This window comes from Saccopteryx leptura, chromosome 2, assembly GCF_036850995.1.
Source record: "Saccopteryx leptura isolate mSacLep1 chromosome 2, mSacLep1_pri_phased_curated, whole genome shotgun sequence".
Taxonomy (NCBI): Eukaryota; Metazoa; Chordata; class Mammalia; order Chiroptera; family Emballonuridae; genus Saccopteryx; species Saccopteryx leptura.
In genome coordinates this window covers 22,356,111-22,380,870 of record NC_089504.1, presented here as the reverse complement: position 1 = coordinate 22,380,870, position 24,760 = coordinate 22,356,111, and the positions used below count along the sequence as shown (strand labels likewise).

The 24,760-nt window shown below is 45.4% G+C and overlaps 1 protein-coding gene across 1 annotated transcript in view; it reads left to right on the top strand.

Moving 5' to 3' along the window:
• Window positions 1-24,760, top strand: part of SNX30 (sorting nexin family member 30) — a 107,127-nt gene that overhangs the window by 59,192 nt on the left and 23,175 nt on the right. Inside the window, exons 4-6 of the mRNA XM_066367452.1 lie at window positions 11,523-11,681; window positions 16,020-16,215; window positions 17,537-17,736. Coding sequence (XP_066223549.1) covers window positions 11,523-11,681; window positions 16,020-16,215; window positions 17,537-17,736 — 555 coding nt within the window. The remainder of the gene's footprint in view (window positions 1-11,522; window positions 11,682-16,019; window positions 16,216-17,536; window positions 17,737-24,760) is intronic.

The following is a 24,760-nucleotide window of genomic DNA, read 5'->3' as shown; positions in this document are numbered from 1 at the left end:
CATCTTCTAACGCTTCTTGTTTACACGTGGGTGGAAGGTGCTGAACTGGGGCCACTCTGGTGGTTATCTTGGTTTTCAAGGTGAAAGCGGCCATGTTGCTGGTGCTGTCATGGGAATGATGGAACTTGGCTGGGACTCTGTTCTTTCCCCGGGCCCTCTCCTCTCCCCCTACCTCCATCATGCATCCCTCTGTTCTTCAAGCATCAAGTCTAGCTTTTCTGTCTTCTAATCACTTGAAAATGTGTCCGAAGAAGAAATTGTAGCTTTGAAATCATTGCAACTATTCCTTAAAATAGAATCTTTAAAAAAATATAAATCTTAATTTGGCAAAATTGGCAGCTAGTGAATTTTTTACACTAGACTTGTTATTTTAGAACAGTTTTAGAATTCCAGAATGATTGCAATGGTGGCAGTGAGTTCTCCACCTCACACTCAGTGTAGCTTATTCACACTGTAGTGTGGCACGTGGGGCACAGCGAGTGAACTAGTAATGGTACGTTGTTACTGCCTCCCAGTCCTTTATCCCCGTTTCCTCCGTTTTTATCTAAGGCCCTTTCTGTGTTCCAGGACCCCTTCCAGGGTACTTACTGCATTACATTTAGTCATCCGTCTCCTTAAGACCCTTCATGGCTGTGACAGTGTCTCAGGCTTTCCTTGTTTTTGATGACTGTGAGAGTTCTGAGGTGTGCTGATCAGGAATTTTGCAAAATGTCCCTTGGCTGAAATTTATCTGATGTTTTCCTCATGATTTGAGTGGGGTAAAGCATTTTGGGGAGGAAAAGCACAGAGGTAAACTGCCATTTTCATTGCCTCTTGTCAGGGGTCCATTCTACCAACAATATTTGTGATGACTGATGTTACCTTGATCACTTGACTTGAGGTTGTGGTTGCCAGGTTTATCCACTTCTTTTCTCCCCCCTTCCCACACTGTACTCTTTGGAACCAAGTCCCTCTTGAGACGTAGCCCACCCTCTGTGCTGGGGTGTTGTGCTCCCACTGCTGGCAGATGGTGTATTTCAGCTTGGTGCTTAGCTATCAAAGGTCGGCTAGCAGCACCTGCTGGTGGAAAGCAGTAACGCTCATGGGCAGGCTCTGAAGCCAGAGCTGAAAGAAAAGGGTAGTCTCCAGAATGCCCGGGAATGATCCAGAGTATCTGTAGGTGTTGTTTCCTATGGTCTGGGTAGAAGCAGTGAATTAGGAAGGTATTTGAGAAGCAAGTGGATGGAGACTTAAATTTCTTCATAAATTCTCAGTGCCTTTCTGGGCCAGAAAGAGATTTAATACAGGAGAGCATCTCTGACTTAAACCGGGAAGTAAACTAGAAGCAAAAACATTTTTTTCCCATTGAAATTCATTTGACAGCAACTTTGCCTGGAGGTGTCTGCCAATTATTAAGACTCACCTTTGTGTTATTAGTCTTTTTAGAAGGCCAGATAAGATATGACATCAAATAAAAGCTGATGGTCGCTTCTCCTGAGTGCCCTGACCGGTAATTGAACCTGGGATGTCCATATACCAGGCCGACGCTCTATCCACTGAGCAATAGGCCAGGGCCAGGTCTTACACATTTTGAGTTTATTTTTGTGCAAGTTTTTATTTATTTAACTAGTGAGGCCGAATATCTTTCTATGAGTTTTTTGACACTGGCGTTTTTTTTATGAATGCCTCTTAAGGGTACATATGTGTATGTACCCTTGGGAAGGTGAAGGGTTATAAGACAAGCAAGGGACTCCTACCCCTGGAGAGTTTATTGTCAGATGGAGATCTGACTAAAAAGGCAATATGGTTATTTAAATTTTCATTTATTTTTAAGTAGTTTTATTGAGATGTAATTCCTATACCATACATTTCACCCATTTAAAATGTACAAGTCAGGGGCTTTTAGAGTATTCATAAGTTGTGCGGCCATCAGTGCAGATCAATTTTGGAACCCTTTTATTACTCCCAGAAGAAACCTCCCACCTCTTGCCTTTCTCTTGCCTCTGTCTTCCTTAGTTCCTGGCAGCCACTAGTCTGCTTTCTACCTCGATAGAATTGCTCATTCTGCACATTTCATGTAAGCGAAATCATACACTATGTAGTCTTTTGTGACTGGGTTTTTTTCACTTAGCATAATGTTTTCAAGCTTCATCCATGCAGCAGCATGTATCAGAACTGCACATTTCTTTTTGTTGAATATTATTTCATTGTGTGGATATATCACATTTTGCCTAACCACTCCCCTTTGATGGACATTTGAGTTGTTTCCACTTTTTTGCTTTAATGAGTAATGCTGCTATGAACACTTGTGTGCAGCCTTTTGTTTTCTTGGGTGTACACCTCGGGGTATAATTGCTAAAGCTTATGTAACTCTACATTTAACCTTGGGAGAAACTGCCAGACTATTTGGAAAGCGGCTGCATCATTTGCATTCCCGCCAGCCAGCAGCGTGTGAGGGTTCCGGTTTCTCCACGTCTTCGTCAGCATTCGTTATTACCTGGCTCTGGTTGTAGCCGTCCTAGTGGGTGGGGAGTGGGACCTCATTGTGGTTGGGATTTTGCATTTCCCTGACAATTAATGAACATTTTTTATGTGCTTTTTGCACATTTGTTGTCTTCCTTGGAAAAATTTTCAGATCCTTTGCTCATTTTAAAATTGGGTTCTTTTATTATTGAGTTTGTAGTAGTTCTTTAAATCTAAACACAAGTCCCTAGTCAGATAATATGATTTGCAAAATATTTTCTCCCATTCATTGGGTTGTCTCCTTACTTTTCTGATAGTGTCCTTTGAGGTACAAAAGGTTTAAATTTCAATGAAGTTCAGTTTATCTGTTTTATCCTTTGGCTGCTTATGCTTTTGGTGTCCCATCTTAGACACCATTAACTAGTCCAAGCCCACAAAGATTTATACTATGCTGTCTAAGATTTTTATAGTTCTAGCTCTTACATTTAGGTCTCATACATTTTTTTTTAAGTGAGCGGAGAGGAGATAATGAGACAGACTCCCACATGTGCCCCAACCAGAATCCACCCGGCAACCTCGTCTGAAGCCGATGCTCCAGTACCGGCTATTTTTAGCACCTAAGGCAGATGCACTTGGACCAGTTGAGTTATCCTCAGCACCCAAGGCCACGCTCAAACCAATCAAGCCACTGGCGATGGGAGGGGAAGAGAGAGAAGAGGAGAAACGGTATGGGGAGAGAAGCAGATGGTCGCTTCTCCTGTGTGCCCTGACCGGTAATCGAACCTGGGATGTCCATGTACCAGGCTGACGCTCTATCTACTGAGCAATAGGCCATGGCCAGGTCTTACACATTTTGAGTTTATTTTTGTGCAGTAACTTTTTATTTATTTAACTAGTGAGGCCAAATATCTATGAGTTTTTTGACACTGGCGTTTTTTTTTTTTTTATGAATGCCTCTTTATTTTTCTATTTTTTCCTTATTGGTTGTGGAAACTCCATATCTACAAAGGAAATGAACCCAGCTGGAATATCTATTTTTTCTTCAGTTGTCATCTGCCTTAGACTTCTCAGACTTTTTTTAATTTTTATAACAGAGACAGAGAGAGAGTCAGAGAGAGGGATAGATAGGGACAGACAGACAGGAACAGAGAAAAATCAGTTTTTCATTGTGACACCTTAGTTGTTCATTGATTGATTTCTCATATGTGCCTTGACCGTGGGCCTTCAGCAGACCGAGTAACCCCTGCTGGAGCCAGCGACCTTGGGTCCAAGCTGGTGAGCTTTGCTCAAACCAGATGAGCCCGCCCTCAAGCTGGCGACCTCGGGGTCTCGAACCTGGGTCCTCCGTGTCCCAGTCCGACGCTCTATCCACTGCACCACCGCCTGGTCAGGCCATCTGCCTTAGGCTTGACTCCTTAAAAAATAACATCCCTTCCCTCTCAGCCAAGTTAATCTTTACAGTTTCTGTCTGTGAAACCTTTTTGTAACCTAGGATGTTTAAAAATATATTTCCGTATTTTCTTCTATTACTTTTGTGTTTATTTTAATATGTAAATGTAGAATTTATTTTGATTTGAGATGGGAGGACCTTACTTTTCTCACATGGTGAGTTACATACCCAGTCACCTTTGTCATACTTTGTCATACTTTGTGCTTCACTATCATTCATTAGACTTGTGTATTCTTGGGCTGTTTCTGAGCCTTTAGGTTCATTGATCTCTCTAGTCTGGTACCCCGCCTACACTATCTGAATTACTGTGATTTTACAGAACATTTCAACATCTGGTTTACGGGTCCCCCATCATCCACTATACCTTGTTTTCAGAGTTTTTCTAGCTCTTTGCACATTTTATTTTTTCAAGGTGAACTTTAGAACCTTTTGAATCAGTTGGAAAATTAGAGGGAATGGTGGTGAGTTTCTGGTTTTTGTTTTTCTAACTTGTCAATTATGATAAAAAATGTGTGAGAATTCCCGAGCTTTCGGATCCTGTTGCTTATGTCGGTAGCAGGGAGATGAGGTTCCCACTGGCCTGGGCTCCCGTGGAGTCATGTGAAGGTGTCGGAGAACAGCAGGCGGACTGTCTGGGAGGCACCGAGGCTCTTCCCTTTTCCTTTCCCTGTTGGCTGTCCTGAGGCCTGCCCTTGTTTCTGGCCTCCATGGCTCTGAACTGGGCAGCTTCTGGGACTCGACCGGAGAAACCCAACCCGTTCCTTCTTAACCCTACCTTTCCTTTGCCTGAGTAGGATCACAAGATGGTTGATACCGATTGACTTTCCCTCAACTCAATCTTTTCTGCTTTGTCTCTTTAACAAACTCTGTCTTGTTCCCAGTATATATTTTGGTGCTGCAACAGATGTTTCTCTTTTTATATTGCAACATTCCCCTGCAATTTTAAAAGCAGAACGAAATGATCGTATGTTCTTAAACGCCACCTTAAAATGCTGGCTGTGTGTGTTCGTCATTGCAGCTCACTTTGTGTGTCTTTATTATCCAATAGTAGGGGCCACCAGAGAGTCTTCATTGTGACGTGTCTTTTTTTTTTTAATTTATTTTATTTTAGTTTTTGGCTTGGAAGTTGATTTTACACGGCTTCATTTGCTGGGGCACCACAGTTACCCATCAGGTAGATGTGATCGTTCTGTGGGCACAGAGATTTTGGAGATGAAGCACATACATTTACTAAACTCTGTTGTGTCTAATTTCAGTTGGAAGTTTAATGCTTGCTTCAGTTCTTACAAAGGAAGCTTTGCTGGAAGGGTGTATGTGTATATATTATGCACCCAGTTTTGTTTGGGGCAGTGGAAACTCAGGAGTGAATTAGAAGAAATTTGTAATGCAACAACTGTTTTTCTCACTATGAAATGACCAGGAAAATCTCTAACTTCATTTTCTGGTTGGCTCCCCTTTTCTGTACTGTTAAATAGACATGCCTTTAGCTTACTCTGTAGATAAGTTAATAAGTTGTGAGACATTGGCTGAACTTTGGTTGAACTTTGAGTACTTTGAATTAAACCAGGCTTGGTGATTGTTCTTTATGGGAACAAGGCTTTTCATCTTTATTTATTTGTTATTTTTGCTTGGGATCAATATTCTTTTAGTTTGATAAGAATAGAAAAAATAGTTTTCTGTCGTGTAGAGGAGTACACTAAATATCAGTTGAATTTCATAGAACTGATTTAAATGCTAACAAAAGGAAGTTGAACGTTTCAAGGTTGAGCAGTTGAAATTTTTGTCCAGATAATAGTGAAGTGGTTATGGGGAGTGGGGGATAAGGAGGGACAAATATATATCCTACATAGGTGTGACATAAAACCGAGACTCATGGACATAGATAAAGTGAAGTGGTTACCAGAGGGAGGGGAGTGAAGAGAGATAGATATACGGTGATGGAAAATGATTTGACTTTGGGTAATGGGTACACAATGCAGTCAACAGCTCAGATGCTATGGAGATGTTCACCTGAAACCTGTGATCCATGTTGCCCCATTAAATTTAATTTCTAAAAAAGAAAGAAATTTTGTAAGTGGAGGGAGCAGGAAGCATCAACTCATAGTTGCTTCTCATGTGTGCCTTGACCAGGCAAACCCAAGGTTTTGAACCAGTGACCTCAGCGTTCCAGGTTAATGCTTCATCCACTATCCCACCACAGGTCAGGGAAAAAAGTCTTGATCCAGATTTCCCACCCAGAAGTGGGAGTTTTTCAGTGACAATCTTCAGGACCTTTGCTTCTGTTTCACAGATTGTAAAGTACTTTCTTATAAACAAGTGTGAAATACATGTGAAAGTGCATTACCAAAGGATCAAGTGCTATAAAAATGTAAATATTTTAAGATTAAGCCTTGAAATATTTAATGGGTTATTGTAATGCTTTGCAAACAGGGTATTTGTAGGTCCCAACACATAAATATATAGTTAAAAGAAACACTTTTTCATTATGGAAAATGTTAGTTAATACCAAAGTAGAGAGATTCAGTGCTGTGAACCCTCATGGATTCATCACCCACTCTCAACATTTATCAGTTAATGGCCAGTGTTGTTTCATCTGTGTCCTACCCACTCCCTCACGCCAAGTACCTTATTTTTTAAAATTTTTCTTAAGTGAGAAGCTGGGAGGAAGAGAGACAGACTCTCCCACATGCGCCCCAACCAGGATCCACCCAGCAAGCCCCCTACAAGGCGATGCTCTGCCCATCTGGGGCCGTTGCTCTGTTGCTTGGCAACTGAGCTATTTTAGTGCCTGAAGCAAGGCCATGGAGCCATCCTCAGTGCCTGGGGCCAACTTGTTCCAACCAAGCCATGGCTGTGGGAAGGGAAGAGAGATAGATAGAGAAGGGGGAGGGATGGAAAAAGCAGATGGCCAAATGACTTTTATTTAAAAAGCAACATGGAAAAAAGTGACTTAAGCAACAGAAATTTATTATCTTATAGTTCTGGAATCTAAAGTTCAAATCAGTCTCAGTGGGTTCACGTCAAGGTGCAGGTAGGGCTGCACTTCTTCTGGAGGCTCTAGGGGAGAATTTGTTCCTTGGCTTTATCAGTTCCCACAGGCCGCCTACATTTCTTGGCTTATGGCCCCTGCTTCCAACTTCAAAGCCAGCAGCATAGCATCTTTTCTCCTCTCTGACATCTTCCTTCATCATATCTTTTAAAAAAATACTGAGGTAAAAGTCACCATTTAAAAGTGTAAGTCAGTGGCTGTGAATACATTTACATGTTTTGTTTTGTTCCAGCATTGGGGTGGGGAGGCAGAGGGAGGGGAGGGAAGGGACGCCACCTGGGTCGTCTCCACAGTGTATTGTAATCGGCACTACTATATGATTTCAGAACATTTTCATCACTCCCTAAAAACCCCATACCCATTAAGCAATCGCTATTCCTCCTTTCCTCCAGCCCAACTATTATAAATAATGCTGCTTGAACATGTATTGTACAAGTTTTTGTTTGAACACTGGCTTTCAGTTATCTTGGCGATATTTCAAGGAATGGAATTGCTGGATCATATGGTAATTCTTGTTTAATTTTTTTTGAAGACCCACCAAACTTTTTCACAGTGGCTGCACCATTTAACATTCTCACCAGTAATGTCCAAGGATTCCAGTTTCTCCCCAGACTTGCCAACACTGGTTATTCTCCTTTTCTTTTTCTTTTATAACCATCCTAGTGGTGTGAAGCGGCATCCCAGACACTTTTTAAAAACATTTTGGCTTAAAAGATATAGGGAAGTTCCACCCTTTTATTCACTCTCCTTGTTTCTTTCTTTTTTCCTTTTTCTTTCTGTTCTCAGTGATTACAAATAAATAGCTAGCATTCACTCGACATCCACCATGTGCTGGGAGCGATGTTGAGCTCTTCACTTACATTAATTGTCTCAGTTACGGAGTATAGATGCCCTTGATTTCACCAGTAACCCAGATTCCTATGCGTAAACAACCAGGAAGGTAATTATAGAGGTGAGGCTGAGAGTAGGTGTGCCCCTCTAAAGAAGCCTGAAATAGGAAGAAATCAATCATATACATCGGGGAATAATAATGCTTATTACAAGAAGGGAATTCACCCCAGGGTTCCTTTATATAGCAAGCTTCCCTAATTCATTACACATAAAGGTCCGTGTACTAAGCCTGAAGAATGGATAGCTATTTCAGGAGGTTATCTGTTATGTTAAATGAGGCATACCTCACCACTTACTTGCTTATGAGGCCTTCCTCCCAAGTCCTGTTCAGCATAAGCAAATGAGAGTGTACTCAACAGGACTCAGAAGGCGAGGACAAAAAAATATCTACTGGAGGTGGTAATTTGAAAGCCACTGCTCATCTTTAAAGAACAGTGCCCACTCTGGGTGGGGGCACAGCAAAGAAGTGCAGCAGTGGAGGCAGTACCAAACGTGGCTTTGTTTGGGTGGAGAAGGCTGGGAAAGAGTGGAAGTAAGGATAAAGATTTTTCAGAAAGGTTGAATGAGACAAGAAGGGGAGGAGAGAGAAGGTAAGGTTAAGGGATTGTTGGATTTATTTATTTTTTTCAGGAAGAAAGAGAACTAGCCTTGTTTTTCTAGGCGTGGAGTAGAGCGAGATGAGGCGGAATGTCGAAGATACTGAAGAGAAGTGTAATTAGTTGATGATGACAATTGCCTCAGACACAGGGAATAGTTAGCTTTGGGGAGGGTATGTTGTGCACAGGGACCTGAGGAGTGGAGGTGAGGGCGTGCCCAGGAGATGGGTTTCTGCAGAAGCAGCAAAATGGTTAGGGAGTTTCCAGGTGCTGCCCGCACACCGGGTTCCTCCTGCAGAGAGATGGTCACCGGCTTAGCAGGAAGGGTTGGCAGGCGAGAGCAGGGTTCAGCAGGATGGCTGTCTAAGGGAATGAGAGAAGACTAGATCAGAAGAAAGGAATGATCTTGAAGGACAATGGTCCCTGCCTCTGACCCATTCAGGCATTTCTGATGCTCTGCCCCATTGCAGGCGCTACTGGGCGTCTGCCGTGGACTCGTTATCCCCATGGGGCACTGTCATTTCATTCCTGACTACTCCACTCTCTTCCTTTATCACCAAACCTTTCCACTGTGTCCTCCAGAATTCCGTCTCTGTTAAAAAAAAATCCTTTAATTCTTCGCCTCTTCCCTGAGCACTCCCACCATCTCAAGATGCAGCTGAACAGTGGCTGTCCCTGAAGATTAGCAGGTCCCTGAAGTTGCTGCCACCCATACAACCAAACACACGCATACTTCTAGCCAGTGTCTACTCCGTGGCAAGAACCGTTTGTAGTGCCATCAACCTCCTATCTAATTTACTCCTTGCGAGGTTGATACTGTTGCTCTCTATTTTTTACAGATGAAAAAACTTGAGCTACCAAGAGATTATAGAACTTGGCCAAAGTCAAAAAGTTAGGCAGAGGTGAAAAATGATCCCGGGAGGTGAGCCACCAGCCCTTTACTCTCGAGAACTAAAGCATTCTGACTTTCCAAAGCTGTTTCAAGTTGAGGCTGTCAGATATTCACACACGCCAGGTGCTTCATTTCCAGGGGTGCTGGTGTTGCCCATTCTTACATCTTTCAAAGGTTTCAGGTTATCAATCTGGTTGCTTCTTGGCTTTCCCACTCCAAGTGACTTAGTGTTCCACTTTTCTGGGTTGGCCAAGTCCTTGTTGCTGTATCTTACTTCTTTTTTTTTTTTTTTTAAATTCAGTGAGAGGAGAGGAGGCAGAGACAGACTCCCACAGGCACTTGGAGAAGGATCCACCTGGCAAGCCCACTAGGGGGCGATGCTCTGCCCATCTGGGGTGCTGCTCCATTGCTCAGAAACCGAGCTCTTCTTAGTTCGTGAAGCAGAGGCCATGGAGCCATCCTCAGCTCCCGGGGCCAACTTGCTCCAATCAAGCAATGGCTGCAGGAGGGGAAGAAAGAGAAAGAGAGAGCTTGAAGCGAGAGGGGGCGGGGTGGAGAAGCAGATGGGCACTTCTCCTGTTTGCCCTGACTGGGAATTGAACCCAGGATATCCACATGCCAGGCCAGCGCTTTACCACTGAGACAATTGGCCAGGGCCTGTATCTTATTTCTATTGTTGTTGCTTGTAGATTTTTTTTTTTGTTCTCAAGGCTTTATAACTTAAAAGAAAAAATATCTTTATGGCCATATTATGGAGTTTGAAGAGGTTGTGGCCTTAAATGCTTGTTGTAATATTTTTTGCACCCTTGAAAACACTTGTTTTTTTCTTTCCTTCTTTCTTTTCAGAATTATGGCCATCCTAGTGGGTGTGAAGAGCTATCTTATTGTGGTTTTGATTTGCATTTCCCTAATGACTAATGATGCTGAGCATCTTTTCATGTGCTTACTGGGCCATTTGTACATCTTGTTTGGAGATACATTGATCAGATCATTTGCCTACATTTTAATGTAAATGCTCTTTTAATATTTCATAACTAGTACATTTCAGATCTGTGCATTAGCAAATATTCTCTTTCCCTGTGGTGGCAGTAATGAAGAAGGCCTTTTAATCAAGCATTCAATCAAGCTACTGCAGAAATAGGTTAAAGCTCAGAGGTCTTAAGTAGCCAGGTGGTTTGGAATTGCCCACAATACCAGCTCAAAGTAAATACGATAGAGAAATTTGTTTGTGTAAGGGAAGTAAAGGAAGTTACATTTATAAGAACTTTTGAATATAAACCTAAACAAACCAAAAAGGTGGAGGAAAGGTATTTTTTAAGGTAACATGGGTTTGCCCAATGTACTTATTTCTCCACCCACCCAGTTCTTTTACCCCTTGAACTGGGAGTAGAATCTTATTATATTTAAATACATTTTTTTTTTTTGTATTTTTCTGGAGCTGGAAATGGGAAGAGACAGTCAGACAGACTCCCGCATGCGCCCGACCGGGATCCACCCGGCACGCCCACCAGGGGCAATGCTCTGCCCACCAGGGGGCGATGCTCTGCCCCTCCGGGGCATCGCTCTGTCGCAACCAGAGCCACTCTAGCGCCTGGGGCAGAGGCCAAGGAGCCATCCCCAGCGCCCAGGCCATCTTTGCTCCAATGGAGCCTCGCTGCGGGAGGGGAAGAGAGAGACAGAGAGGAAGGAGAGGGGGAGGGGTGGAGAAGCAGATGGGCGCTTCTCCTGTGTGCCCTGGCAGGGAATCGAACCTGGGACTTCTGCACGCCAGGCCAACGCTCTACCACTGAGTCACTGGCCAGGGCCTAAATACATTTTTATGTGGTTGATGTTGTCTGCCTTTTCTTCTTAGACTATTTTATCCTGTCCTAACTTCCCCATTACGTGATCTGTGTACCCCTTACGTAGAGATAACTAACTTGGATTTACTGGGTGAACCCCAACCAGCTGTTCTCTGTATTGCAGGAACTATGCACTGGTGTTTTAGATCTTGCATTATAAAATTGACAGGGTAGCTTTGATTTATTCTGTCTCTCTTTTTCAGAACTGTTTATATTCATGTCCAGCTGTGTAAAGATGAGACTGATGGAGAAATTGTTCTTGGGCTCATGGGTCATAGAATGGTTTGCTAGCCTGGTGGTTCTTCATTTCATTGCACCATTTTATCAATTGCCCTGAATCTTTTTCTTCCCATCTTCATAGCCGCTTCCTGAGAAGTTTGTGGTGAAAGGCGTTGTGGATCGTTTTTCGGAAGAGTTTGTGGAGACCAGAAGAAAAGCTTTGGATAAATTCCTGAAAAGGATCACAGATCACCCTGTGCTCTCTTTCAATGAGCACTTGAACGTTTTCCTTACTGCTAAGGTAAGGGCAGAACTTCTCACATTCTTCCTCCCACATCAGTGTTCTCTGGGCTCTTCCTTAAAAGCAGTTTGCGTCTCTCAAGCCACCGTCGTGAGTGGACCCCTATAGTGGGTGTCACGCAACGGCTGTGGTTTTTCAGGGCTCGCCTGCATTAGCATGGTTACTGTGTTGGAATTAGGAGAACACCCCCTTGCTGCAGCAGAGGGAGTTAGAATATTTTCACTTGCCCAAAGCAGAGATAAGTGTTTCTTTAAAAGCTCCCGGCATATTACTGGGTGAGGCCATTCCGACCAACAGGGGCATGCCAAGGGGAGAAGTTTATTGAGTGTGTGGTAAGGACATTCTTCACAAGAACCCTGTACGTGTTTACTCATAGTCCCATTGTACAGGTGAGGCAACTGAAGTTCAGGAAGTTTGTACATGTGCAAGCAGCATCACTAGGATTTGAAATTGGGTCTTTGTGGCCCCTGAGGCCATGCCTTTTCTCTGTAACAGCCTGCTTGACCAAGCGTTTCTAGGTGGGCATTTTCCAAACCCTTTCCAGAGCAGTACTGGGATCTACCCAGTTGCCAGGTTCTGTGTGTTCAAACTCACCTGGATGATTCACCAGCGTCCCTCTGCACTTCCGTGTCGGCAGAACTGGCCAGAACCTGCCGCACTCCCCTCTAATTGTCTGCAGCAATGCCACCTCCTGCCAGCTTCCGTCCTGCTTAGTTTCACATATCACCTTCCCATACTGAGGACACAGGTAATTTTTTCATGTTGGCGAGAGTACCGAGGCCCAGGTACTTTTCCAGTTTTTCTTTTCAAAATGGCAAAATTGAGAAATATTTGCAGATAACATCAGTTGACATTAGCGTCTTTAGAGAGGGTGCCATTCTCCAGATAGTGGAAATCACATGGCAAAGTCCTTTAGTGTTTGCAGTTTCTTTTTATTTTTTTAAACCTCAGTTGGCATTGAGTTTCATTGATGACATTCCCATTCAGCTTTTTCCCGGAGGCCCTTTCCCCCACTGGTTGAACTTGTGTTATTTTTGAAGTATTTCCTGGTGAACTGATCCTCAGGTATAGTTTTTTAAGCTTATATACAAAGTAAGATTCATCCTGTTCTCCAAAAGTGCAACTCACTCATTTACCCAAATTATAGGTGCACTGGCCAGGCAGCCCTCAAGCTTAGTTGTTTTAACTTCTCACGTGAGAGGAGGGGAGACAGAGAGACAGACTTTTGCATATGCCCTTTGACCATGATCTACCCTGCAAGCCCCTTAAGGGAGATGCTCTGCCCATCTTGGGCTGTTGCTTTGGCCACTGATCTACTTTTAGTGCCTGAGGTGGAGGTTTCACAGAGCCATTCTCAGCACTTGGGGCCAACTTGCTTGAACCAATCAAGCCATGGCTGTGGGAGCAGGAGAGAGAGACAGAAAAAGGAGAGAGGGAGAGGTAGAGAAGCAGATGATCGCTTTTCCTGTGTGTGCCCTGACTGGGAATCAAACCTAGGACATGCACACTTTGGGCTGATGTTCTACCACTGAGCCAACCGGCCAGGACTTAGTCATTTTAATTATACAGAGAGACAAAAAGGGGGGAAAACTTGGACCTCTGATGATTTGGAATCTGTGTGAAGACTAAATAGGAAGGGGTGTCTGTGGGTAATTTATTTGTGGGCCAAACAGTATAGAATGATTACAGATAGTCCTTCAATATCTTAAAACCCAAATTTGTTTGAGTAAGGGGAGTTGGCTTGTTTAAACAGAACAAAGTCTAGCCTTAATTCAGTGTTACTTGCTGATCCAAATGCACTAAATGACCCATCTTTTCTCCTTTTTTTTCTTTTTCATTATGGTAAAATATACATAACATAAAATATACAGTCTTAGCCACTTGAAAGTATATAGTTCATTACTGTTAAGTGTATTCACATTTTTGTACAATTAATCACCAGAACTTCTGCATCTTGCAAAACTGAGACACTATCCCCATTAAAGAACTCCCCATCTCTTCCTCCCCACCTCTTCCTCCCAATCTCCCCACCTCTTCCTCCCAATCTCCCCATCTCTTCCTCCCCACCTCTTCCTCCCAATCTCCCCATCTCTTTCTCCTAATCTCCCCACCTCTTCCTCCCAATCTCCCCATCTCTTTCTCCTAATCTCCCCACCTCTTCCTCCCAATCTCCCCATCTCTTTCTCCTAATCTCCCCACCTCTTCCTCCCAATCTCTTCCTCCCAATCTCCCCACCTCTTCCTCCCCACCTCTTCCTCCCAATCTCCCCATCTCTTCCTCCCAATCTCCCCATCTCTTCCTCCCAATCTCCCCATCTCTTCCTCCCAATCTCCCCACCTCTTCCTCCCAATCTCCCCATCTCTTCCTCCCAATCTCCCCTCCTTTTCCTCCCCACCTCTTCCTCCCAATCTTCCCATCTCTTCCTCCCAATCTCCCCCCCTCTTCCACCCCACCTCTTCCTCCCAATCTCCCCACCTCTTCTTCCCAATCTCCCCATCTCTTTCTCCTCATCTCTTCCTCCCACCTCTTCCTCCTAGTCTCCCCATCTCTTCCTCCCCACCTCTTCCTCCCCATCTCTTCCTCCCCTTCTCTTCCTCCCAATCTCCCCACCTCTTCCTCCCCATCTCTTCCTCCCCACCTCTTCCTCCCAATCTCCCCATCTTTCTCCCCATCCCCTCCTCCCCCCAGCCCTCCATCTTTTCACACACCACAAATAACTTGGTCTTGTTCTTATTCACTTACATGTTCTGCCACAGTGAATACAGAAGCACTCTTCTCCCTGAGCTGATATGATCTTACACAAACCAGCAATGTCTTGAAGACGCAGCCGGAAATGCTGGGAGAGTCAGGGACACTCAGTATCAACTGTGTTCAAATCGGTGTTTTTATCTTTGGCCAAATGGGTGCAGCAGTCAGATAGGTCCTCTGAAGTAACTGCGGGCAACACATGAATGAACTTGGATAGCTGGGCGTACCCTTTCAAAGCTCCACTCGAAGTGGAGCTCGTGCAGTCCAGCGAGCCCTTTTGGATCTAGCCCAGCTCCAAAAAGTATTGTCTATGGAAACAATTCTGAGAATTCCAAGGCTTCACTTACAGTCTTGTGAAAGCCTGGTGCCTATGAAGGTATTTTCATAGAACATACGAAGGTATAAGGGGAGATGGAGTCTTCCAGCCATTCTCTCAGGCAGCCTGACTTTGAAAAGGAGAGAGGTAGAGGAGGGGGTGGAGGGACTCCCTCTGTTTCTAAGGTGGGCGAGCCTTGGGTACAGTTTAGGTGCTGAAGATACAGACAGGCAGGGGAGGGTTGGTAGGGCAGGGTGGCCTTGAGTGGGGTGCGGTGGAGGGGAAGGGTGGAATCAGAGCAGACCCGAAGGCCCGACCGCAGGAAGAAGGAGCAGGAGGAGGCTGCTCTTCAGGCACGTATGGACATCTGGGCCTATGACTGTGTCCGATGCGGGGTTGGATGTGTTAACCGTGATTCCCTGTTCTCTGCCCTATCGCTGCATCGGACTGGGTCACCAGAAAGCAATGGCCTGTGTCATGTCCCTTTATCTCCCTGTAGACATGCCCTTCTAGGACTAGGAGTTGACATTCTGTTTGTATTGAGGGAGGATATAAGGAACAGATAATTACATCTTCCGTGACACCATTTGTAAAGGCATTGTTAAAGTCAGGGACATAGAACAACCTGAAGATATTATCAGTTCCTCCTGGAGTTTACTATAGGAAGAAGCTCGTTTTACCTGGCAGGCTAACATGCCTTAGATACATGACTTAGATACAGTGGATTATGAAGCTAAATGTGTTTTGCATTTGTGCCTTGACCAGGAAGTCCAGGGTAAAATGTTTCGTTGTTGACGGCATCTACCCTGGCCCTGAGTTTTCTAGCGCGGGCGTGTCTGCCCCTGCTTCTGGCTTCCCACCCTTTCCTCTCTACTTTTCGTACTTGGCTTTGGTTGAGGTATAAATAAATGAATGGAATGAATTTCAGCTCTTGAATTTTGGTTCTAAAGACAACTTAGGATATTTTGCAGGAGAGAAAGTGACTTTGTGCTTTTGGTAAAAAGTTTTTAAAAATTATGTTGGAAAGACAGCATTGTTTAAAGGCAAGCATGCCCAGGTGAGTGAACCGAATAGAAAGGTGGGCTGCGAGCTCAGGGGTGGGGATAGCAGGAGAGGACCCTTTGTGTGTGCGGTCAGGTCCTCCGACTCAGCTCCTTAGTCCTGAGCCCTCCGTTTCCAAAGAGCAGCTGCCTGAAGGGATTGGTACTGAGTCCTGGCCATGTGAGTGAGCCTTTTGAGGATTTTTGTTGTTGTTGTTCACGTGTCATCTTTAGGACCTGAATGCCTACAAGAAGCAAGGAATGGCGTTGCTAACCAGAGTGGGTGAGTCGGTCAAGCATGTCACCGGAGGCTACAAGCTGAGGAGTCGGCCTCTTGAGTTTGCAGCCATAGGTGAATACTTAGACACGTTTGCTCTCAAACTGGGAACCATAGATCGGATAGCCCAGCGGATCATCAAAGAAGAAATAGGTGAGCTCTTTGTTGAGAATTTGAACATGCCCAGGGGCCACAATTTGCAGAAATGGCATTCATGTGTGCTAAGTAGAATCAGTGCTGGAGCGACAGAACTAGGACACAGTTTGCTTATAAAACTGATAAATGCGAGAGGGGAGGAGGTAATTGGGACCGGAGTGTAATCTCATGCTCGCTCCTGGCCCTGCCTTTCAGCCTTGTGTCTGCTTGCTCCAGGGCAAACACCGTGTCTGAGCACCTACGCTTCCCCTTTTCCCTCTCTTAATTTTGGCTTTAAAAGTGGCGACACCGACTCAACTTCCCTTCATTTAGAGGAATGATAATTTAAACAAGCTTAGGTATCCTTTCTGGCAGAAGGATGGTTCAAAAGGACGTCATGGTGACCTGCATTTGCCAAAGTTATGATCCTAATGAGCCTTCAGACTTGGGACGGATCCCCTGCCCCTCCCCGGCTGTATCTCATCACTCCCCTCTTCCTGGCCTGGGAGTCAGGTGGCCTTTCTTTCCTCTGCTCGGAGGTTGCTGCCCCTTCCTCCCCGCCCTCTCATGAACACTCGCTTTCTGTGTGCCAGAATGTTGGGGCCCTTGCCTTCTCACACACACGAGCCAGACAGACCTGGACCACGGTAACGACTGCTGGCATGTGACGTGAGACACGTTGAAAAGGGTTCTCTAGTAGTTGCCACCCATTGGTTACTGGGAAAAATGGCTACAACGTTTTACTGTCATGGCAATAATCATGGTGACAGCGATGAGCCAGGTTTTCTCTGTGAGGGGAAATAGTTCTTGTTTCCTGTACTTTGATTCTCCTTTGCTCACGATGGCGTCACGCGGGGCTGCAGCTTTTGGAGATAGCTTTAGACACTGTCACACACAGGACCGGGTGTCAGGTGACCTGTGGGAGAGCACGAGTCTGCCCGGGTGAGACCATATCTCCTGTGTCAAACGTTCCCTAAAATCCCACTGTGGTGCCATTGTCTGCTTCACTGTGCAGGCGGGAGAGTGGTTATTTCCGAAGGTCCTGTAACTTTCCCCAGAAAGCACATGGTCCCCACTATCCAGAGACGTGGCCTTCTCACTATGGGGTAGAGTGGTTGATTGATGTTATGATGTTAACTGTAACATTGCCTTTTAGAGATATTTTTAAAAGTTGTTATAAGCAGAAAAACAGTGTTCAGAGTGGGAGAACCTGCGCAGCTGAGTGCGTGGCCGAGGACACGCATCTGCATGTGGCGAGCTCTTGGCTGCCGTGGCCATGGAGCCGCAGTCCCGCTGTTTGCTGCCCAGCCGAGCTCACTGCTTTCCCTTCGCCCTCCAGAGTACCTCGTGGAGCTGAGGGAATATGGGCCTGTGTACTCCACGTGGAGCGCGTTGGAGGGGGAGCTGGCCGAGCCCCTGGAGGGCGTGTCAGCTTGCATCGGCAACTGCTCCACAGCCTTGGAAGAGCTGACCGATGACATGACGGAAGACTTCCTGCCCGTGCTCAGGGAATATATCTTATACTCCGACTCCATGAAGGTAAGCGGGCTCACTTCCTGTGCGCTCAGGTGCTTTGTGTTGTAGTTGTTGTCAAAAAAGCAATGGGATTCTTCCATATTTGCACGTGCTGCAGGTGTCCTTTATCCTGGCTGGGCAGGATCGGGCATGTGGACTGACGTCATGGGCATATTTATAGATAGAACGCATAGTGAAACACGTATCTGAATTAAGTGAAAACAAATAGTTTGGAAGAAGTTCTTATTAGCGCTCACTGAGAGTTCAAGGGGGCATGAAGTCTACTAAACAAGAACAGGATGCTGTGGATAAAGAAAAATCGGATAATTGGAACTCTTGGAAGTTAAACTGTGATTGCTGAAAAGAAATTGAAGGTAGAGTTGGAAAAGGAGGATGACGAAACCGTGGAAAGTAAAATAAACATAAGTTAGAAAGTAGAACAAAAATGCAAAAATACTGAGAATGTGGAAGAATGGTAAGAGACGTATAGAGGACTAGTCTCAGAAGTTCAGCATATCTGACCAATGAGGGCTTCTGGTCGAGATAACAGCGAAAACTGCAGGAGGGAAACTATGAAAGAAATAATACAAGAAAATCTCCCAAAGCTGAAGGGTGCCTGAGTCTTCAGATTAAAAGGACATTTTAATTGCCCAGGAAAAGGAATGAGCAGAGAACCAGCCCCAAAGCATATCACTGCAATATTTTAGAACAAGTGATAAGGATCAAACACAGGATCGAATGCTTTGATGCCCACACGAGAAACCGCCCCAGCTTGTGCTTAGACTGGTTGGAGAGCGTAGCCACAGGGGACTTTTATGATGGTGACACCAGGTAGAGAAAAGGGTCTGTCTTCCTGGCCAACAGAAGAAGATACATGGCTCAGTGTTGACCACCCCTGCCTTCGTATAGCCCCCTCTCCTTTCCGAAGGCGACTTGTGTTGGTAGGGATTGACGCATCTCTGGAGAGAAACCTGTCACTCAGCTTGGATCGTAAAAATGGAAAACGAGACAAACCATGGCTCTGTGAAAGGGGAGTAAAAAAAGAAACCCACAATGAATCAACTAGTTATAAAAACTTTATTATGGCTAATTACAGGCATATACAAAAGCAAAGAGAATCACATGATGGGCTCTTGTACACTCATCACTCTTATTCCATCGGGTATGAAGTGTTAAGGCTCTTGACACATAGTGAAGTGTGAACAGTGGAAAATGGGCCCACTCCTGGTAGAATGAATCACTGTCTCAGGTATAAAGCTGCTAAGAAAACACTTTCAGAGACAGGATCAGGTCTGGCTCTCACGCTGGTCAGAGAAGATGGTATACATTTCCTCATCTGTAAGGTGGAGATAACGGTAATGATGGTGATAATAAGGATAAAACTCACACATGAGATCATTAAGCTGAGACAGCTTTGTTGGTAATGATTGGAACTGAAGCTGAAAATCGAGACTTCTGACTCCAACTTTGTATTGCGGTCTCCTCTCTTACATTGTATTTTTTAAAATTGAGAACCACACATTGCGTATTTAACCCTGTGTCTGAAACAAGTATAGAGAGGCATCCCCGGGTGGGGGTAGGGGCTGGGCAAAATGGGTGAGGAGGGTCCAAAAGCACAAACTTCCAATTACAAGACAAGTAAGTCATGGGATGGCTGCTAACTACTCTTACTGTGGGGATCGTTGCACAATGTATACAAATCATCAAATCATCATGTATACCTCAAACAAGTGTAACATTGTGACTTCTAACTCAATAAAAAGTCATCCTGACTTGTTTAAAATGAGCCAGAATATTTTGCTTTACTTATAAAGTTAATAGTATCTGTTTTTGTAAACAAAAATAAATTTTTACAATTCCTGGGGTATCCTTGAACTTGTCTCTTATATAGACACACCCTGCATCAAAACTGGTCTCTCCTTTTGGGCCCTCCTCACCCATTTTGCCCAGCCCCTCCCCCCACCCCGGGATGCCTCTCTATACTTGTTTCAGACACAGGATTAAATACGCAAATACAATGTAATAGAGGAGACTGCTCAGCAGTAGAGCATCGGCCCAGCTTGTGGAAGTCGTGGGTTTGATTCCCGGCCAGGGCACACAGGAGAAGCGCCCATCTGCTTCTCCACACTTCCCCCGCTCCCTTCTCTCTGTCTCTCTCTCTTCCCTTCCTGCAGCCAAGGCTCCACTGGAGCAAAGTTGGCCCGGGCACTGAGGATGGCTCCATGGCCTCCGCCTCAGGCTCTAGAATGGCTCCTGTTGCAGTGGAGTGATGGCCCAGATGAGCAGAGCATCGCTCCCTGGTGGGCATGCCGGGTGGCTCTCGGGCGTGTGTGAGGATCTGTCTCTGCCTCCCTGCTTCTCACTTCAGACAAATACACACACACACAAAATGCTGCCTTTACCTTGCCGGACTGAGCATCTGAGGCATACGTGGTCCTGGGATATTACCGTGCACATTGCTTTGTTCTTACAGGTGGCAAGTATGTTAGTGCTTAATATATATTTGTGCTTGAAGCAGGATATTTAAAAAGATTTTTTTTTTTTTGTATTTCTCTGAAGTTGGAAACGGGGAGGCAGTCAGACAGACTCCTTCATGTGCCCGACCGTGATCCACCTGGCAGGCCCACCAGGGGGCAATGCTCTGCCCATCTTGGGGCATCACTCTGCTGCAATCAAAGCCATTCTAGCGCCTGAGGCAGAGGCCACAGAGCCATCCTCAGCGCCCGGGCAAACGCTGCTCCAATGGAGCCTCGGCTGCAGGAGGGGAAGAGAGAGACAGAGAGGAAGGAGAGGGGGAGGGGTGGAGAAGCAGATGGGCGCTTCTCCTGTGTGCCCTGGCCGGGAATCGAACCCAGGACTCCCGCACACCAGGCCGACGCTCTACCACTGAGCCAACCGGCCAGGGCTGAAGCAGGATTTTAAATGATCATTTAGCAAGGATTTATCTAGTATCTTTATTAAAATACTGTTACACAGTGAGACATGAGCTTGTGTGAATAATTGGAGTTATACATCAAAGAAACACTTGTTTGTCTGCCCTCTTTCTTACCTAGTGTTCAGGCACATGTAAGTTTCTTGTTCACTGAGCATGAAGAACATTAGCTTACTAACGCTGGGAGAATGGGACTGTACATAGCAGCGATTTTCCACCGGTGTGCCGCCAGGATTTTTAAACATGCAATACCTGGCTGGTTAGTCAGCGGCACTGATGTCTTTTCCCTTAGATTGTCAAGTTTAAAAAATGACAACAGCCAACACAACAATAGCTGTCTGGTGTGGTGTGAATGAATCAAAATTACACCTATTTTTTTTTATCAAACCAGCAGAAAATATATTTTTTGGTGTGCCACAGAATTTTAGTAATTTGTTTATGTGCCATGAGCTGAAAAGGCTGAAAGTTGCTGGTCGGTGTTGTCCGGAGGCGGGCATGGTGGAGGAAGTGCTGGCTGCCAGGCCGTGGAGCCCTAGCTCTGCCCCGTGGTGAGCTGAGCTAAGTCCAGTCAGAAGGAAACGAGGCCTCCTGCTCCCCAGCTTTTCAACAGGAAAACACCTGCAGAGAGGTCTGGGCGAGACAGGAGGCCGCGATGACAAAGCCAGGACCGCGTGTGGGGTTGTCAGGGTCCGTGTGGCCAGGACTGAGGACACTGCAGGGTGGTCGGTGACTTAAGTGGCTCCCCTGCCTTTTAACATTGCTGCTTTTTAAGAATTCTTAATCTGTTTTATCCTTCTAAGAGAGTCATATAATTTTACTTCCTAAATAACGTCTGACTTTTCAGGTGTGAACGGGACAGGCTTTGTCACTCAGCATGAGGACTAAGGTTCGAGCGGAGGGCTGGTGGAGTCCTGGTTGTGAAAGCTGTTCTCACCGACTCGAATGGTCTCCAGAACTGAGGGGGCCCTGGCTTTGTTTGGTAGAGAGGGATTGCTGTGGTGGTGTTTCCTTAGACTGTCCCTTTTGTGATGGCCTGGAGGGACCCAGAGTGAGTGTCTGTCCCCATGAATGGAAGTTGGGCCTGTGCCTTAGGAATCTGGAGCAGTTGAGTGCCGGTGGAGCCCCCCTGGAGAAAACTTGCTGGAGACCATTGACGCCCTCTCCTAACTGGACTGATGGCAGGGTCTTCTCTGGGGTTGAAAAGGCCTTTGGGATCGTCTCCACTAACTTATTTTATAGGTGAAGAAACAGAGCCCCTGGGTAAACCTTGTCCCTGTCCCGTGGCCACAGTTCTAACCAGCAGTTAGTTGAATCTGTCTTTACGTGGACTGAGGAGGAGACCAGGTCAGTTCCAGCTTTTCAAGGCTGAGTCTCTGTTGTCTGTCTTGAGGGGCAGTTACGGGTGGGCACCTTCTGTTCCCTCTGGAGGCAGAGAGAGTGCACAGGGAAAGGAGGGCTGTTGTCAGCCCTGTGGAACAGGTGCGCAGTGTTCAGCGGACGCTGAGGACATCTTGAACTAGACAGATGGTTGAGGATGTGTGTTCCAAGGACAGTGTGAAACAAGGGTGAACAGTGCCCGAGAAGGAGGGGTACCAAAGTTACCCTCACACCCAGGGCTCAAGTTAAATACCCTGTAGACATGTGCAGGTGAGCCAATACGGAATTTTGCATTCTATACATGGTGTGTAAAAAGTAATGAGGTTAGTGATGGTCTGGGAGAGTATCGTGGAGTTTTACCAAATTTCTGGCAATGCCTATTAAGTACTGGTGTCATTCTGACCAGGCCAAGAACTGGAGACGTTTTCCTTATGAAGGTTAGGGCAAGGCCGTCTTATTTCCCACACTGTCTCATTCCTAGGAGGTGGTCAGCAGATACTTAGTTGAATTTGACAGTGTGGTGAATTTGAAATATTTATAGACATACAGGGTGGGGTAAAAGTAGGTTTACAGTTATGAGAGCACAAAACAGTTTATTTTTGTATTATTATTTATTAATTATTGTATTATTTTCCATACAAACAACTGTAAACCTACTTTTGCCCCAGTCGGTATAACTAGCATGTCATGTGTCTTGTTATTTTTAAGAGACAGGTTTATAAACAAATCAAAGAGCAGGCTTATCTCAGAGGTGTTGGTGACCGACTAGGGCAGGGGTTGGGAAATTATGGCTTGCGAGCCAGATGTGGATCTTTTTTGATGGCTGCATCTGGCTCGCAGACAAATCTTTAATAAAAAAATAATAATAATGTTAAAAATATAAAACATTCTCATGTATTACAATCCATTCATTTCCTACCACTCATGTTCATGGTTGCGGATGGCTGGAGCCAATCACAGCTGTCCTCCGGGACAACACCAAATTTTTATTGGATAATGCGTAAGGTACACGGGTTGTTGTATGGCTCTCATGGAATTACATTTTAAAATATGTGGCGTTCATGGCTCTCTCAGCCAAAAAGGTTCCCGACCCCTGGACTAGGGTGAGATAAGAAAAGAGTGGATGGCAGGGCAAAGCCACACAGGGGAAGTGGCTTCAGTTGGAGACTTGAATGCCACACAGGATTGAGCACTTAAGCAGAAGGAACAGCCATTGCAAAGGTCCTGAATTAGAACTGAGCTTGGTGTTTGCAGGTCAGAAAGGCCAGTGTGAGTGGAGCCCAGTGAGCGAGGGAGGAAGTGGGAGGAGGAGAGGTCAAAGAGGCAGGTAGGGGCCAGGCCGTCCAGTGGTAGCTTAAAGGCCATGGTTGAGAAGAGTCAGGATTTATCCTTGGGAATAAAAGGGAAGCTCCCTGGTTTTCTGCAGGGGAATGACAGGATACAGTTCTTACTTTAATTCTATTTATTTATTTTATTTATTTATTTATTTACAGGGACAGAGAGAGAGTCAGAGAGAGGGATAGACAGGGACAGACAGGCAGGAACGGAGAGAGATGAGAAGCATCAATCATCAGTTTTTCATTGCAACACTTTAGTTGTTCATTGATTGCTTTCTCACATGTGCCTTGACCGCGGGCCTTCAGCAGACCGAGTAACCCCTTGCTTGAGCCAGCGACCTTGGGTCCAAGCTGGTGAGCTTTTTTGCTCAAGACAGATGAGCCCGCACTCAAGCTGGCGACCTTGGGGTCTCGAACCTGGGTTTTCTGCATCCCAGTCCGATGCTCTATCCACTGCGCCACCACCTGGTCAGGCTACAGTTCTTACTTTAAAAAGACAGCTGGTGCTGCAGGATGGAGACTGGGTTGTAGAAAGGGAGAGCGGAGGTGGGGAGACCAGTGAGGACACTGTCACAGGTAGCCAGATGGCAGAGGCCAACGTGTTGGGGCTTGGACTAAATGGTGATGGAGGAGTGGGAGGATCGGGGGTGTGTTTTGGATGAGGGGCCACGCTGCTGTGTTAATGTGAAGTAAGGAAGGCAGGGTTGAGAACGACTCCTGGGTTAGGCTTCAGCAGCTGGGTGGTCTGTGCTGCTGTTCCGGGGGATGGCGAAGGCTGGGAGAAATAGACCGGGCAGTTGGGAAGTGAGTTGTTTTGACCATGTTGAGTTAAAAAACACCTAATAGCCATTAAAGTAACGATGCCGTGACAGCTGCGCATGAGTTTAGGTCCGAGTGGGAGTCCTTTGCGTATAGGTGGTATTTCAATCTGTGAGATTGGGGAGATCGTCTTGTGATGAGATTGACAGTCTAGGCCTGCGCCCTGCCCTGACGCATGACAATATTTAGTGGTCTAACACCTAATAGGAGGGGGAACAAATAGAAGAGGAGGCTGGGAAGGAATGGTCAGTGTAGTAGGAGAGGATTACCTCAGTGAAGCCAAGAGAAGTGTATTTAGGAGAAGGAACATGAAAAATAGCAACCATTGGATTTAATAATATGAAATTCATTGGTGTTTGTGATTAGAGGTCTCATATGTCGATGCATAAATTTGTCTGCATTAGAAATACTCAAATGCCAGAATACAATGTGAGATGGTTTCTTCAGCCTGTCCACTATTCCTCTAAAGGGCCACATGGTGGAGCTAGTGAGTTAAGTAACTAGTTTATGTTTTAGGTCAGATATTTTCAACTGGTGTGCCCCAAGAAAATTTAAAACGTGGTGCAGTGGATAAAGCGTAATA